This window comes from Columba livia, chromosome 20 (genome assembly GCF_036013475.1).
Source record: "Columba livia isolate bColLiv1 breed racing homer chromosome 20, bColLiv1.pat.W.v2, whole genome shotgun sequence".
Lineage (NCBI taxonomy): Eukaryota > Metazoa > Chordata > Aves > Columbiformes > Columbidae > Columba > Columba livia.
This window is the reverse complement of record NC_088621.1, coordinates 2,517,384-2,533,710: the sequence shown is the minus strand read 5'-3', so window position 1 is coordinate 2,533,710 and position 16,327 is coordinate 2,517,384. Positions and strand designations below refer to the sequence as shown.

Here is a 16,327-nt window from a genome sequence, read left to right as displayed (position 1 = left end):
GGGGGGGGAAGGGGCGGGGCCTCCCCTCAGCCTTCCCGCCCGCCGCCCGCGCTGACGTCACTTCCGCGCGCCTCCCGCCGGTTGGTGCGCGGGGGGAGCGGGCGGCGCCGCCGCCGCCATGGCCGAGTGCTCGGGCCTGCAGTTCGTCAGCCCCTACGCGTTCGAGGCCATGCAGAAGGTGGACGTGGTGCGCCTGGCCGCCCTGAGCGACCCCGAGCTGCGGCTGCTGCTGCCCTGCTTGGTGCGCATGGCGCTGTGCGCCCCCGCCGACCAGAGCCAGAGCTGGGCGCAGGACAAGAAGCTCATCCTGCGGCTCCTCTCGGGCGTGGAGGCGGTGAACTCCATCGTGGCCTTGCTCTCCGTGGACTTCCACGCCCTGGAGCAGGACGCCAGCAAAGAGCAGCAGCTCCGGTAACGCGGAGAAGGGCGTTTTCCGCGGGGAAAGCCGCCATGTGGCCTTTGCGGCTCGTTTGTTTGTCGTTGCTGCTCAAGTGCCGGGATGAGCTGGTCGATCGTGTCCCTCTCCTTTGAGGAACGCTCAGGGAAACCCCCATTTCTGACAGTCCCTGTCATGATGTCCTTGTGGGGAGCTGCCCAACCTGGCGGGACTTAGGGGTCAGGTTCCTTGGGTGGTGTCTGAGCTGTCGAGGAACAGAGGCCCTTGAAATTTTGGTAAAAATTCAATTTCATGAGGTACTACCGCTACAACAGTCTTCTCTGATTGTTGACGTGACAGGAGAAATCCCCACAGAATTGCTGTCTTCCTTTAACTAGTAACCTTTTTTGTGTTTGCAGAAGGGTGTAACAGGTGTTGGTTTGAATTCGTAGGCACAAGCTCGGAGGAGGCAGCGGAGAAAGCGTCTTGGTGTCGCAGCTGCAGCACGGGCTGACGCTGGAGTTCGAGCACAGCGATTCGCCTCGGCGGCTTCGGCTCGTGCTCAGCGAATTACTGGCGATTATGAACAAGGTAAATTTCTCCGTTTCTGCGCACTTGTGAATTTTGCGCTCTGGGCAGGTTGATGCTCCGTCTGGTTCTGGTGCCGCTGTTGTGTGTGAATGTTCTTCTCCAGATATGACCCGCTTCACCAAGACTTAAAGTCTCGTTCTGGCTGGAAGTGGTTTGTGATGGAACCTCTTGTGACCGCGGCTTCCTAGGTGAAGTCTGTCTTGCCCAGAACAAACGAGGGTCGTCTTTTCTAATGTCATACAGACTCTGTATATTCTGTAATATACTCTACTCAAAATTTAATGTGATTTTTATGATGCATCAGCGCAGAAATCGTGTTTGAAAACAAAATTATGATGTTTCTCCTTCCAGTTCTTTACTCTAATTGCACTGTCGTATTGGCCACTGTGTTCCTCTTTGCTCCTCCCTCAGCGTTTTATTTTCCGTGTGTAAACTTACCATGTTTTTAGAATTGTCAGTGAGCTATTTCTCTTTCTTCTGGAAAGAAGCAATGATGCCAGCCATTTGAAGTAGTTCTGCTAGTAAATACATCCTATTTTAAACACATTTCTTGCTTGTTCTGTGTTTATAGCAGTACCTTTTTGACAGTTTTTAATGTATTAAGTCTGCTGAATTTAAAGTCATAAGAGACGAATTGCTTCGTGAAACCTGTTAAGTGATGATGAACAATGTCTTGTAGGTGTCGGAATCAAATGGTGAGTTTTTTCTCAAGTCTTCTGAGCTCTTCGAGAGTCCTGTTTATCTGGAGGAGGCAGCAGATGTTCTCTGCATTTTGCAAGCAGGTGTAGTATTCTGTATTTATAGTGTTTTCTAACTTCTTACAAATGTAAATAAACCCTCAACTTTTGGGGCTGTGTGACTGGCATGAGGTTCATCTGGGCTGTTTAGCTCTGTGAAAGAGGAATAGATCACAGGTTGATTTTTCCATTCATCGATTTGAATGTGTTATTGAAATGCATATTAAAAGCAAGGCTCTAGTTGTTTCACAGCGCAACAGTGTGGCTTTGAAAACTTTCTTTATCCAGAGCTGCCGTCGCTGTTGCCGATAGTTGATGTGGCCGAAGCTCTGTTGCACGTTAAGAACGGAGCCTGGTTCCTCTGCCTGCTGGTGGCCAACGTTCCCGACAGCTTTAACGAGGGTGAGTTGCAGTTTCTTCTCGGCCAGCTTGCTTTTTCTAAAGTTTTGAAATTATTTCTAGTAATACAGTTAATTCTGGGCTAAACCTTGTGTCATAAATATTTGAATGGGAGTGTTTGGCTTGTGAAGTGTAATTTGAATGCATTTATATTTAGAGGTGCTGATGGGTTCCTCTTCTCATCACGTTCATGCCCTATTTTTGCAGCCTGCTAGTAGACTCATATTGCACCCTTTCATCTGTAGGTCATGGGCAGTGAATGGCTGGGACTCTGAGCCTGCTCTGACTGTGCTAGTAGCTCTTGTCCCTCAGACTGAGCCATATTACGGGGTGAAAAATCCATATTGGTGTTTTCTGTTTAGCATCCCTTACTTCGCAATAAGATTTCAGTCTCCAGGGCTGCCAGATGCACAGGTTACATTAGAAAGAGATCAAGCAGTAATTGAATGATGCGTAAATCTGTAATGACCCTGTGATGGGTCAAACTGGGTTCAAAATGGGTTCAAACTGGAACACAAGAGATTCCACTTAAATTTGAGAAGAAACTTCTTCTCAGTGAGGGTGGCAGAGCCTGGCCCAGGCTGCCCAGGGGGGTTGTGGAGTCTCCTTCTCTGCAGACATTCCAACCCGCCTGGACACCTTCCTGTGTAACCTCATCTGGGTGTTCCTGCTCCATGGGGGGATTGCACTGGATGAGCTTTCCAGGTCCCTTCCAATCCCTGACATTCTGGGATTCTGAGATTTCTCTGAGGAGAAAAACCATTTCCTTGTTCTGCTTATATACTGTAGATCATGAGTTCTTGCCCAAACAACATCTGTGTGGCCCAGCGAATAAATCATATTCAGCTGAGCAGAAGAGCTTGGCTTTGTTTTTATGTGTCTTTTTCTCAGAAAGACCAGATTTCCTTACACCTCCTGTTGGGTATTTAGTCTGTAGGGGTTTGATTAAGAACGGTGAGCGGCAGGATGAGGAGAGTGTTGGAGGCCGTCGGAGAACAGAAGCTCTTCGCCACCTGTGTAAAATGAACCCTTCTCAAGCTCTGAGGGTCCGAGGCATGGTGGTACGTGTCGTTAGTCTGTCATGGGAATCAGAATTATGATGTTTACTAGAGCTTTAAAACCAACAAAGATGATTGAGCCTGGGCATTTTATGTAGGTGGAAGAGTGTCATCTGCCAGGACTTGGTGTGGCTTTGACCTTGGATCACACCAAAAATGAATCTTCAGATGATGGAGTGAGTGACCTGGTGTGTTTTGTGAGTGGTTTGCTGCTTGGAACAAATGCAAAGGTTCGAACTTGGTTTGGAACTTTTATCCGGAATGGCCAACAGGTATGAAAATCTTTGAATATTTTGCTTTTTAAAAAAGTATTCTTATGCTGCTGTAACTTTTCTGGATGTGGGCACCTGTATTTGAATGCGTATAAATCCTGTCTCACGTCTTGGAGCAACCTTTACAGGTAACCTCTTCTTGTGGGACCAGCAGGTCTATAAATCACGTTTCTGAAGGCAGCAATTCGCTTGTTCCTCTGAGAGATGTTTAGGGGTGGAAACCAAGGAACTGTGCATTTGTCATGTTTACATGATGAATGTATTCTTTCTCAGTGTTCATGATAACAAGTTGCATCTTGACTTGCTTATTTGGTTGAGTTAGTTACAGCTTGTGTCTCAGTGTAATAAGCTGTTGTAATACGATTGTGTGTTGCCTGTTGCCCTGGCACTGAAAACTGTATTTTAAAAAAACTCCTCTTTCCCCCCCGCTTCTTTTTTTTCCCTTGACTTCATTATTAAGGAAGCTCTTCTGTAATACATTGTTTGATGGGTTGAGTTTGACATTGTTCTCATCTTTTGACCTCTTACACAGAGAAAAAGAGATAATATCAGTTCTGTGCTTTGGCAAATGAGGAGGCAGCTGCTCCTGGAGCTCATGGGAATCCTTCCCACGGTTCGCAGCACACACATTGTTGAAGAAGCAGATGTCGATACGGAGCCAAACGTGTCCGTGTATTCAGGACTGAAGGAAGAGCACGTCGTGAAAGCCAGCGCATTGTTACGTCTCTATTGCGCTTTGATGGGAATTGCTGGGCTGAAGTAATGGATGTTTTAATGTGTTTTTTATTCACTGCCTGTTGGCTTAAGCAGAAGTTGAGAGCTTTGGGCACTTTTAACGCGAGCTGCCTCAAGAAATGTGGTGCTCTCTTTAAAAATCAGTTCTGCTGACTTGTTAACCAAGTCTAGGCCTGAGTGGTTGGAGCGGCGTGTAGAAAAGAAAGCAGCTCAAAATTTTAGCAACATACACTACATGAATTTAGAATTTCTTTTCCTCCGTGTTTACTTTTTAGGAAGTGTTAATGTAGCATCTTCACGCATTGTAAGTTTTAATTTAGGTATTTTGTACTAATAAGCAAAATTATATCTTGGGGAAGTTTTCTCACTGTTTTTATTCTCTTAACAGAGATTTTTATGTCTTTTAAGTTCAAAGAGAATTGCCAGTTAATCTTGATACTCATTTATTGATGGCAACTTGATATGCAGATTAAGCAACAGAGAAAAACCGTTATTTTACCCTTGTGATGAGACTGGAAATCTCTTCGCTTTTAAATAAGCAGCGTGGTGGGTTGTGTTCTTTTTCTGTCCTGTTCAGGCCGACGGATGAAGAAGCCGAGCAGCTCCTGCAGCTGATGACCAGCCGGCCCCCCGCAACTCCAGCTGGCGTTCGCTTTGTGTCCCTTTCCTTCTGCATGCTCCTGGCCTTCTCCACGCTCGTCAGGTACCTCTCGGGAAAGGAGGAGCTTTGGAAAGACGTTCTGTTTTAGCACCGTTAGGGTGGTGACCTCCCCAGAGCTGCGCAGTTTTTTCACTCCTCATTTTTATACAGATCTCCGTGTGTTGGTTGAAGGGATTTGTCTCGTGCTATAGTGAGGAAATTGATATTCTGCTCTGCTCTCCCCCTTGTTGACAGCAAATCTTTCGAGAGGGGAACGTTGGTATTAGCTGAGTTTGGAATGGTTTTTGAAGGCTCAAGTAGGCCTTACTAGTTCACTTTTCCGTTAAACAAGTTTATGGCTAAATTCTTTAGAGACCCTGTTCAGAAGAGCAGCAATATAGGTGTTCAATGGATGTAGTCTTGTGTGTTCAAGACACGAAATTTCCTGAGAGTTGGACTGAAATTTGTGCTAAATATCAGTGCTTATCAGCTCTTTGATGCTGAAGTGAAAATAACAAAAAGTCTCTTGGCATAAGATTCCACAAATACTGACTTTTCTGCTGGTTATTGGTAGTAAAACGAGTGGTAGTTCTCAGGAAAAGGTTCTTTTATGAATTTTCTTTGCGCAGCACCCCAGAGCAGGAGCAACTGATGGTAATGTGGCTCAGCTGGATGATAAAGGAAGAAGCTTACTTTGAAAGGTGAGAGCAGGCTGCCCTTGATTTGGAATGATTTTAATAGCACATTTCCTCGTGTCCTCTTGGAAATTAACTCTTCCTCTTGGTTATCATTAGCATTTCTGGCGTGTCAGCTTCTTTCGGAGAGATGCTTCTCCTGGTAGCCATGTATTTCCACAGCAATCAGCTCAGCGCTATCATCGATTTGGTCTGTTCCACTCTGGGAATGAAGGTACATCCTGAACTGTTTCTAGCACATACAGATCTCTGATGAAATTAACTTTTAACTGTGTATTTATACTCTTGGATTTGCTTTAGCTTTGATATAAAGTTTTGCTAATATACTTAATAATATCACAGAATCCCAGAATGTCAGGGATTGGAAGGCACCTCGAAAGCTCATCCAGTGCAATCCCCCCATGGAGCAGGAACACCCAGATGAGGTTACACAGGAAGGTGTCCAGGCGGGTTGGAATGTCTGCAGAGAAAGAGACTCCACAACCCCCTGGGCAGCCTGGGCCAGTGTCTGTCACCCTCACTGAGAAGAAGTTGCTTCTCAATTTTAAGTGGAACCTTTTGTGTTCCAGTTTGAACCCGTTGCCCCTTGTCCTGTCATTGGTTGTCACTGAGAAGAGCCTGGCTCCATCCTCCTGACACTCACCCTTTAGATATCTGTAAACATGAATGAGGTCACCCCTCAGTCTCCTCTTCTCCAAGCTTAAGAGCCCCAGCTCCCTCAGCCTTTCCTCACACGGGAGATGTGAAACAGTGTCTCATCAAATGGAAAATCTAGGTGGGTGATTTTTAGGGTAGAGAAGACATGGTGAACTTGACGTTTGAAAGTATTTTTGCTTTACATTTGAAGTATGGATGCAAATGTTTCCTGGTATCCCAGTGAAGACAAGTTTTAAAAGGTTAAAAGTTGACAATTTATAAAATAAATTTAAATACTTATAAGAAAACTAAAAGTTACAAGTACTTTGTTGTTTGTTTCAGATTGTTATTAAGCCCAGCTCGCTCAGCAGAATGAAGACAATCTTCACGCAGGAGATTTTCACTGAACAGGTATTTTATTTTGTGAAGCAGCAGGAAATAGTTCACAAATGTCATACATGTGCTACAGTTTTACACATGCTGTATCAACCTATTTAAAAATGTTCTTCAGCTCCCAAACAACCAAAAATAAGTAAATGCCAGAAAGAATGTAGCTTTGCGACTTGTCACCTTGTGTTTATGCACAGTGATAAAGTGGATATTTGTGGTGTTTTTCTTGTTAATGATGACTTCCCTTTAGGTTGTTACGGCCCACGCGGTTCGTGTGCCCGTCACGGGCAATCTCAGTGCCAACATCACTGGGTTTTTACCTATTCACTGCATTTACCAGCTGTTAAAAAGTCGATCATTCACCAAGCACAAAGTCTCCATTAAGGTATGACCTGCATTTTATTTCTGTTCCTAATTTTGAATGTTGACTAGGCTTTGAAGGCAGCATTCATGTGAATCTTATAGCCTATTAGCATGTAATTTAAGGAGGAACTGTATGTTAAGTTAGGATACCCTTGCCCTTGAGCTTTGAATGTGGACGTGACACGGCACATTATTTTCTAGGACTGGATCTATCGGCAGCTCTGTGAAACCACCACCCCGCTCCATCCTCAGTTGCTTCCTCTTATTGATGTCTATATCAACTCCATTCTCAATCCTGCAACTAAATCCAACCCAGAGGCCACAAATCAGCCTGTCACGGAACAGGAGATACTGAATGTTTTTCAAGGACTCTCTGGGGTAATTGATTTGTTTGCTTCTTTCATGTACTTTAATGCAAACATGTGGTTCAGTAGTTTGTGTATAAGCTTGATGCAGAGTTTGTAAGGTGCCTTAGTTTTTGTCTTTAATGTCCATATAGTAAACTGCTGATCCTGCTACAGTGACGGTCGTGTGTTTTGAAGTGACTCGTTAGTGCTACTCAGATTGTCATTTGTCCCTGTTTTGCCCTTTTCCTTGGGAACCAACCAACTCATCATGTTAAAGATGCAAAGGGAAGCGCTTTGTGGATGGAAAAGCGGAGGCGTTAATGTAGGATTGGTATCATTTAACTGAAGCGCTCTAGTTGGTTTTGAAAGAAGCATTTTCATTGTGATAGAAGTAAGAGAGTGGCCACTTGGACACATGCAGAGGAGTGGCAAGCATTGACTTGCTTGGAATCCCAGGATTACTCCTTATTAGTGTCCCAAGATACCAAAAATACATTTTGTGTTTGAAACGCATTTAAAAAAATAAGGGGAAGGAAAAAAGAAGTCCCCTGCAACTTTGAGCTTGGACCTCCTCTGGCTTGATGTTTTTGTACAAGGCTCATTGCCTCATCTTTCTTCATATTTGCGGGTAAATCAGGTGGTTTTTTTCCTTAAGGATCAGGAATGAAACATGATCTTTGTATCTGGTTTTATATACAGGGGGAAAATACTCGTCTTGGTCAACGATACAGCATCACAACGCAATTGCTTGTCCTCTACTATGTGCTGTCGTACGAAGAAGCACTTCTGGCAAACACAAAGATCCTGGGTATGTGTGAGTGCGTCGTGGAAAACAGGTTAACTGAAAATTAGGTGCCAAGAGAGGAATTCTTGCAGTAACCGAAATTCACGTTGCTGTCGGACTCAAGCACAGCATAAAAAGTTTAGATTATTATACTAAATACAGGATGTTGTGTGTGCTGAGAGTTTGAATTCCGTGTACCAACTGATAACTGGCGCCTTTTTTTGTAATGAAAAACCTTGAAGAAAGAAAATGCTGATTTGAGCTGTGACCTCAAGGTCTCTTGGACTTGGTCAGAGATAGTGTGGAGATCTTGCAAACAAATCTGAATGCCAGGAAGGTCTTTAAATGGAAACGTTCATAGAAATGGTTTCCTGAAGAGCTTGATTTAATACTTTAACAGGAATGAGGTGTGTTATTTGAGATTTTCTCTATTTTACCTGGATAATATAGAGACAAGTGCTTTACACTTTCTTTACTGATTCAGTTGGGGAAATAATTGTTTCCAACTCTAACTATTACGTGTTGTTTCTTGTCCTGTTCGCTTATAGCTGGTATGCAGAAAAAACCCAAGTCTTACTCCTCAGCATTGATGGACCAGATCCCGATCAAGTACCTGATCCGGCAGGCGCAGGGGCTGCAGCAGGAGCTGGGAGGTGAGTGTGGCGATCCCGCGTGCATGGACAAGGAATGCTGAGCGCGTTCCCTGCGCTGCGCCTGCCGTGTTTCACAGCCTGCCTTCCTTTCTTTTAAAACCCGTCAGTAATAACTGGTGAGATCACAGCCGTGTTTGAAGAGTCCAAGTTTGAGGAATGCAGTTCTTTTTAGAGCAGTTCTCACCTACTTCGGGTAGGTTTTAGAGTAGGAATAACCTGAGAATCATAATTACTCCAGACTGAGTTTAAGAGTTGCTGTGGGGTTCTCCCACCTTTCCAAAGGTAATTTTTCCTTTGAGTTAGAATATCAAGCTATTAACACGCAAACTCATTGATTCAGTTGAGGTCTGTTGTCGCAATGATAGGCACAAATACGTTCAGGTGAAAGATGTCGCTACTTAAATCTCAGATGTTCACTTCCTCCACACCCCGAAAGGTTTGCATTCCGCACTGCTGCGCCTTCTTGCAACCAACTACCCACACCTCTGCATCGTGGACGACTGGATCTGTGAGGAACAGATCACGGGCACCGATGCCTTGTTGAGGAGGATGCTGCTTACAAACATCGCCAAGAATCACTCTCCCAAACAGCTCCAGGAAGGTAAATAATTTCATGTGCAGTGTTCTTTCCAGACTGGATGGAATACAGGAGGTTTGGAAGCGTGTAGCCATTTAATTAATGTGATCATACTGCATTTCTGTAATGAAAATGTTCTGCTGCCAAGTCAGAAAAAAACGTCAGAAGTGCAGTTTTACCAAGATCCCATTGTCTTTATTTTACAGCGTTTTCCATGCTGCCTGGAAATCACACCCAGCTGATGCAGATCTTAGAGCATTTAACGCTTCTCTCAGCCGGCGAATTGATCCCATATGCAGAAGTATTGACATCAAATATGAATCTCCTGCTGAATGCTGGAATCCCTCGGAGGATTCTTCAAACCATCAATAAACTTTGGATGGTTCTTAACACCGTCATGCCGAGAAGGTAGGCTCGGAATAGCGTTTGTCATTGCAGATAGGTGGACTGTCACTTTCTGTTTCAAAAATAATGACCCAATGCCTTTGGCTGGGAAATTAGAGGTTGTGACTGAACAGAATGTGTTGGAGTTGCATTCCTTTTTGCTTGTTGAAATGTTTAACTTCTGCATGTAAAAGGACAGTACTTCTTGTTCTCAGGGGAAAGAAAATCTCCAGTTCGCTTAAAATATAGGAGTGAAGTTTTATAGTGTGCGTTGTCTATGGCAAATTGCTGCTGAAACGTGAAATCACCTTGGTAAGAATGTGCCTGTTCTGAAGATCTGGATGTGTGATGGCAGTGAAAACAGTGCGGCTGCTCCGTTCTCAGTGAATGTGATTTAACTATATCTTGGTTAACGTCAAGGGCTGCAAATGAAGTTTGGGGCTCTTGCTTCGTGATAGGCCTGGAAAAATGCAGCTAATTGAGATGAGCGAGTGTCCAGATGCTGATGTGTGATCCTTGTTTTCTTACAGATTATCTAATAAAAAAATCATAAAAATGATCTCATTTTAGGTTGTGGGTGATGACTGTTAACGCTCTGCAGCCCTCAGGGAAAATAGTCCGACAGCAGAAATACACTCAGATTGATCTGATGATCGATCCTCTGATTGTACTGAGATGTGATCCCAGAGTTCACAGGTGAGTGTCTCCCTCCTTTTGGCTTCTCACAGTCAGTGGTGTGAGCCGTGCGCGGTCTCAGCGTGCCGTGCTGTCCAGCTGAGTGTCCTGTTGCACAACCTTCCACCAAGCGCTAGCTGGGAAGCTTTGGGATTTGTACGTAGATCATCCATCCATTTTAGATCTGTGCATGTGAATTTGTGTGTGAAATGTCTGCTGCCACGCGGTGGTGGTGCTTGAGGTTGTAGGTGTCACATCTGCCTCACGCTGTCCTCTGCCACCCCCCCGGGGTTCCAGCTTTTTGGGGAAATGTTTGATGGGGGTGACAAGGGGAGATTTGCTTAATTTCCCCCCAAAGTCTTTTAGTAGCACTTAGAAATGAGTTCCTCTACATGTCAGTGACAACAGAAAAGGATGTGTGGTGCTGCTTTATGGCTCCGATGCAGAAGAATTAGCTGAGCATCTTAGTAGTGAAAATGATCATAACTGATAGCAATGGGCCAGCTTTTAAGGAGAATATGAAGTAATGCAAACAATTAGAATTTGTAAATGAAAACTTTACTTTTTCATAGTTATGAAGAAAATTGCATCAGTTATTCTAACAAAAGATAGGGTTAATAATTTTAACTGTACTTCAGCCCCTTGGTTTCCCCCTTGTATATTCTTTTTCATGTTTTCTGTCAGTTGTGGTTCATTTTTCCCGTTTTGTATTATCCTTTTGTTCATAATAAATGGCTGATAGTGAACTTGATTTGTTCTTCACGTTCTAGTTTGTATGCGGTGTCGCTCTTTGCCTTTTAGCAATCGAGCCCTGAATCCAGTTTTCATTTGCGTTGCTGCAGCTCTGCCAGACATACATCTCTGTTGATAACGTCTCTAATCCCCAACCCCGAGGTGACATTTTAAAATGTTTGTCCCTTCAGCCCTGGATGCAAATAGAAAATCCTACCTTTCTAGACTGTTAGGGAGATTTACAATGCGATGAAAACCACCATCTGAGAATTGTGGAAGCAGTTCAGAGTCTGTCTGCATTATTTTTGCCCATCAGTCAGATAATTGTTTTTCCTTCACACACAGCCAATGCTTTTTGGGTTTCCTTTGTTCAGAAATGAGCCTCTTCAGCAGTTCTTGGTTTCGTAGGGTGTACCCATCCGTGTGTGCGCACGAGAGAAGTGGACTAAGCCAAATGAGCCTTTGAGGAATGTTTTTGGTTTGTTCAGGTTATTCCTGCCTGCTGAAATGCCTTTGTTTTGTCATGTGTTCCCATATCAGGAGTCCTCCTCTGATGGATATAACCTTACATATGTTGAATGGGTATCTTCTTGCTTCCAAAGCTTACCTCAATTCTCACCTAAAAGAAACAGCGGAGCAGGACATTAGACCGTCACAAAACAACACGATGGGTCCAGAGGCCCCAGAAGTTACCAGGGAAGAATTAAAAAATGCATTGCTTGCTGCTCAGGTAAGGGGGAAGAAATAGATCTTAAATGATGTCAGGTGAAGCGTTTGGGTTTTTTTAACGTTCTACAGGATTTGTGATTCTTGAACTGAGTTGGTTTTATTCCATATAAAAAAAAAATCTATAGCTAGAAATTCCAGCCAAGTGACAGTCTTCTGTTCCTTCAATTGTCATTACTTTGATTTATTTGATTTAATTGGAGTCCCTTATGCGTGTTCTATCGCCTTTTTCCCCACAGGACAGTGCTGCTGTGCAGATTCTTCTCGAGATCTGCTTACCTACAGAAGACGAGAAAGCCCAGAGCAGCAACCCCCACAGTTTGCTGAAGAGCGTTTGTGGTGCCACGGGCCCCAAGAGCCCCGAGCCAGAAGAAGAAGATAGTTTGCTGTGCAACCTTCGCGAGGTCCAGTGTCTGATCTGCTGTCTGCTGCATCAGATGTACATCGCTGATCCCAACATAGTCAAACTCGTTCATTTCCAGGTCTGCTTTGCGCTGTTTTAGTTCTTCCATGGTTTTTTCTAGTTGAGAAAGAGCCAAATGAAGTGGTGGAAGGAAGGGAGTTGAATGCTGTCGCTGTGTTCCTCAGGAATTATAACGGCCCACTTTTCTGCTCCCTATCTCGCCAAATTTGTAACATCTGCATTTCCTCCATATTTTCGTGCTTGGACTCTTGTAGCTGAGGAGGGAGCACCCAAGCTATGCCTGTTCCTTATCGTTAAACACATGTTTCTTCTCAAATTTAAGTGGAACCTCTTGTGTTCCAGTTTGAACCCATTACCCCTTGTCCTATCATTGGTTGTCACCGAGAAGAGCCTGGCTCCATCCTCCTGACACTCACCCTTTAGATATCTGTAAACATTACTGAGGTCCCCCCTCAGTCTCCTCTTGTCCAGCTCCAGAGCCCCAGCTCCCTCAGCCTTTCTTCATAAGGGAGATGCTCCACTCCCTTCAGCATCTTTGTTGCCCTGCGCTGGACTCTCTCCAGCAGTTCCCTGTCCTGCTGGAACTGAGGGGCCACAGCTGGACACAATATTCCAGGTGTGGTCTCCCCAGGGCAGAGCAGAGGGGCAGGAGAACCTCTCTGACCTACTGACCACCCCCTTCTAACCCACCCCAGGTACCATTGGCTTCCTGGCCACAAGGGCCCAGTGCTGGCTCATGGTCATCCTGCTGTCCCCAGGACCCCCAGGTCCCTTTCCCCTACGCTTCTCTCTAATAGGTCATTCCCCAACTGATACTGGAACCTGGGGTTGTTCCTGCCCAGATTCAAGACTCTACACTTGCCCTTGTTATATTTCATTACATTTTTCCCTGTCCAGCTCTCCAGCCTGTCCAGGTCTCTGGATGGCAGCACAGCTTCCAGTGTCAGCCACTCCTCCCAGCTTGGTGTCATCAGCAAACTTGCTGATAGTACACTCTATTCCCTTGTCCAAATCATTGATGAATATATTGAATAATACAGGCCCCAGCACTGCCCCCTGAGGCACTGCACTGGATACAGGCCTAAGCTGAACTCCGTCCCATTGACAACGACTTAATATATCTTAATCGAAGGAGGATTTTTCAAACACCTTTCATACATCTGTTTTCTTAATCACCCAGGGTTACCCATGTGAGCTGCTGGCACTGACGGTGGCGGGGATCCCGTCCATGCACATCTGTCTGGATTTCATACCCGAGCTCATTGCCCAGCCCGAGCTTGAAAAACAGGTACAGTCCAGTCATTGGGTTTGGAAGCACTGCGGTAGTTAACCCTGGGGAAGTATCGGTTAAGGGGAGAAGGTAAATAGGTCACTAAAAAAAGCCCTGTCCTAACTTGCCTGGGATATTAAGACAATATCTGTAGCACTTTTACCTTAAATTGTAAATTGTGTGTTACTTTATTGCTTATCGTTAGTGTCTGCGGGGGAGATTCTGAAACACTAGTGCTGGTACTTTGGTTAATGTTAAATATATGTGGGTTGTTTTTCTCAAATTCAGCAGGAAAAATTCACAATAACTAACAGTAACTATTATTAAGGCTTTTCCTTTGGATAGGAAGTGCAAAGCAATCTGTAACTTTGTTGCTGATTTCTCTTTTGCCTACTGAACAGATATTTGCCATCCAGTTACTCTCATTTTTGTGTATCCAGTACGCGCTGCCCAAATCTCTGAGCGTGGCTCGTTTAGCGATCAATGTGATGGGAACCCTGCTCACAGGTGAGCGCATCAGCATCCCCTAAATACATAAGCGTGTAAATTAGAATTGTCTAGGTTGGATGCAGCTTTGTCTGAATGCCGCTGTGTTAATTATGAGTGCGAAAGTAACAATTCTTGACTGGATTTTTGTAGTAATTCCTTTTTGCTTATTTCCTTTGCTAGTTTTAACCCAGTCGAAGCGCTATGCGTTTTTTATGCCGACCCTGCCTTGTTTGGTGTCCTTCTGCCAAGCCTTTCCTCCTCTCTATGAGGATATTATGTCTCTGCTGATACAAATAGGACAAGTTTGTGCCTCTGATGTTGCTACGCAGACAAGAGACTTCGACCCGATTATTACACGTAAGTGAAGTATTCAAGAGTAATGTCATGGTCTTGGGGAGGAAATTGTATTAATGTTTCAGAAGTCTGAGTGCAGTTGGAATGCAGTGTGAAATTTACAGAGGTGACTCAAAGAGAAATGTTGTTGTGTCTCTAGAAATAATCTCCGGAGTTAAACCGGGTGCATGAAACAGGGATGGCGCAAATTTGGGATTTCGTAACATAGATGTTTGTGTCGTGGGTGTAATACAACAATTTTAAAAATGTAATTATTTATTTAGGTGTAATTTCCTTCTACTTAATTTTCTAGGGCTCCAGCAACTCAAGGAGAAACCACATGAGCTGTCAGGACTCTGTACCGATTCACTTAACAAAAGTTACTCAAGGGACGTCACATGCTTGGACCCTGATGTTCGGTTGTGCCAATGTGTTGAAAATACAATCATTGAAATAATTAACATGAGCGTAAGTGGAGTTTAGGAAGAACACACAATTGTACTGTAGCTTGTCCCATGGTCTGTGGTGCTTAAAATTTGGAGAAAGCTGCAAAAGTGGATTGAGGAACTGGAGCACAAGACGTCCGTGTTTTTCAAAATTCAATTCAGTTATGTCTGAAAAGAAAACAATTATTTAAAGAGGCTTATGTTGCTTCCAGTGAAAAGTTTTGAGTCTGATATCAGGGGTTGGTAAATAATTTCCAGTGTAACTGAGCATCACTTTCAGGCTCGTTCAGTTTCTGAAGTGATACAGCAACACACTTGAAAGGGTTTTATAACACCCTGAAAGTAGTGGATGCGTCATTTGTTGAGCAAACAGCAAAACAATAGGTAGGAAGAAGTGAATATTCACCTGCTTTTCTGAAGTTAAATGAGCTCTTGTTCAGGGCCTTGCAGAGCAAGATGGAATAAAATATTCCAAGGAAGACTTGAAAAATGGCATAACTTGCACCATGACACACAGCCAGCCTTCATGAAAAATACGAAACCGGTCTAAAAGTTGATTAAAAGAGAAGTACTGCTGCCAAAATGAGCTGTATTTATGTGATTTTTAGAGAATATGCATTTGTAGTGCAGCTCAGGTGGTTTAGTTTAAAAGAGATGAGGAAGACTTCAAGAAGTGCGTAGGTATCTTAAGATATCATTAGGATAAGATTAAAAAAAAGGAAATCGGTGTTGGGAGTGACGGTGACAGAAGCTGAATTGCCCTGTAATGAAAGGAACGATGGATTTCAGCCGTACCAAAGTGGTTTCATGCAGCTTGGAGGACAGGAAGGCTGAATCCTTTGTGCTTCGTGCCTGAAGCTGCTGGTTCTGCCATACAAACGCTGCAGGATTTAGCCTCGACAGATGTGTTTTGTGGCTTTGCAGAAGGGGTGCAATATTTGGGAGCTTCTTGAAGGTTGCACAAGCTCTTTTTGGAGGCAGCACGTGTTTTTGTGACAGAAAATTAAAGTTTGGCTGTTGTGCCAGAATTGGGTACAGTACTTCGACATACATGAACTGCTAAACTAGTCAATCCAGCACTGGCTGTTTCCTTAAACGATGGCATCCGGGGTCCTTAAATCAGTGATTTTTTTTTGCAATTAAGACCAATTTTTATTCTAGAAATAATGGTCTGATTCTTTGGTGTGGCCCTGAGGGAGTTTTGTGTAGTTTGGCTTCTGCTCCTGCAGGACAGCGATGGGGGAAGCCCCACAAACACTCAGGTTTGCACTCCAGCACTGTAACCATCTCATAACAAATATCGTTTTTGTCATCTTGATGTAAAGTATGTAAATAATCCAAATGTATGTATTTTTTTTTTCCTTCTTTTCTGAGTGTAATTTTATATGCTGTAGTGGTATTTAAATAAAAAAAAATAGTGTATGATTTGGATCAAGCCATAGATATTAATACTTTTACATTTCAAAGGGAATTGCCTGTATTGATTATGTGTTAAAGCGTTTCCCCGGGCCTGTCGTGTGCAGCAATATTTAAAAGCCACTGACTTTACTCTTCTTTTAGTTTCCAAGACACTGCTTTCTGCGCACTATGCTTAA

The 16,327-nt window shown here is 43.9% G+C and overlaps 1 protein-coding gene across 1 annotated transcript; it reads left to right on the top strand.

Annotated features, from left to right (window-relative positions):
• Window positions 1–61: 61 nt before the first annotated feature.
• INTS2 (integrator complex subunit 2) lies at window positions 62–16,167 on the top strand. Its single transcript, XM_065036276.1, has 24 exons — window positions 62–411; window positions 829–967; window positions 1,647–1,749; window positions 1,993–2,106; window positions 3,034–3,164; window positions 3,260–3,433; window positions 3,966–4,192; window positions 4,746–4,871; window positions 5,438–5,509; window positions 5,603–5,717; window positions 6,482–6,550; window positions 6,780–6,914; window positions 7,094–7,270; window positions 7,939–8,047; window positions 8,572–8,676; window positions 9,113–9,277; window positions 9,460–9,661; window positions 10,208–10,333; window positions 11,585–11,774; window positions 12,010–12,252; window positions 13,375–13,482; window positions 13,866–13,971; window positions 14,134–14,310; window positions 14,600–16,167. Exons 1-24 carry the CDS (start codon window positions 119–121, stop codon window positions 14,767–14,769), a joined length of 3,576 nt encoding a protein of 1,191 aa, XP_064892348.1. The 5' UTR covers window positions 62–118; the 3' UTR covers window positions 14,770–16,167.
• Window positions 16,168–16,327: the final 160 nt, after the last annotated feature.

Bases quoted from the DNA above. Each gene is read 5' to 3' on its own strand.
- INTS2 (XM_065036276.1), top strand. From the start codon at position 119: ATGGCCGAGTGCTCGGGCCTGCAGTTCGTCAGCCCCTACGCGTTCGAG. The intron at 412-828 runs GTAACGCGGAGA...TTGAATTCGTAG, and splicing joins AGCAAAGAGCAGCAGCTCCG to GCACAAGCTCGGAGGAGGCA. The intron at 1,750-1,992 runs GTGTAGTATTCT...TTCTTTATCCAG, and splicing joins TCTCTGCATTTTGCAAGCAG to AGCTGCCGTCGCTGTTGCCG.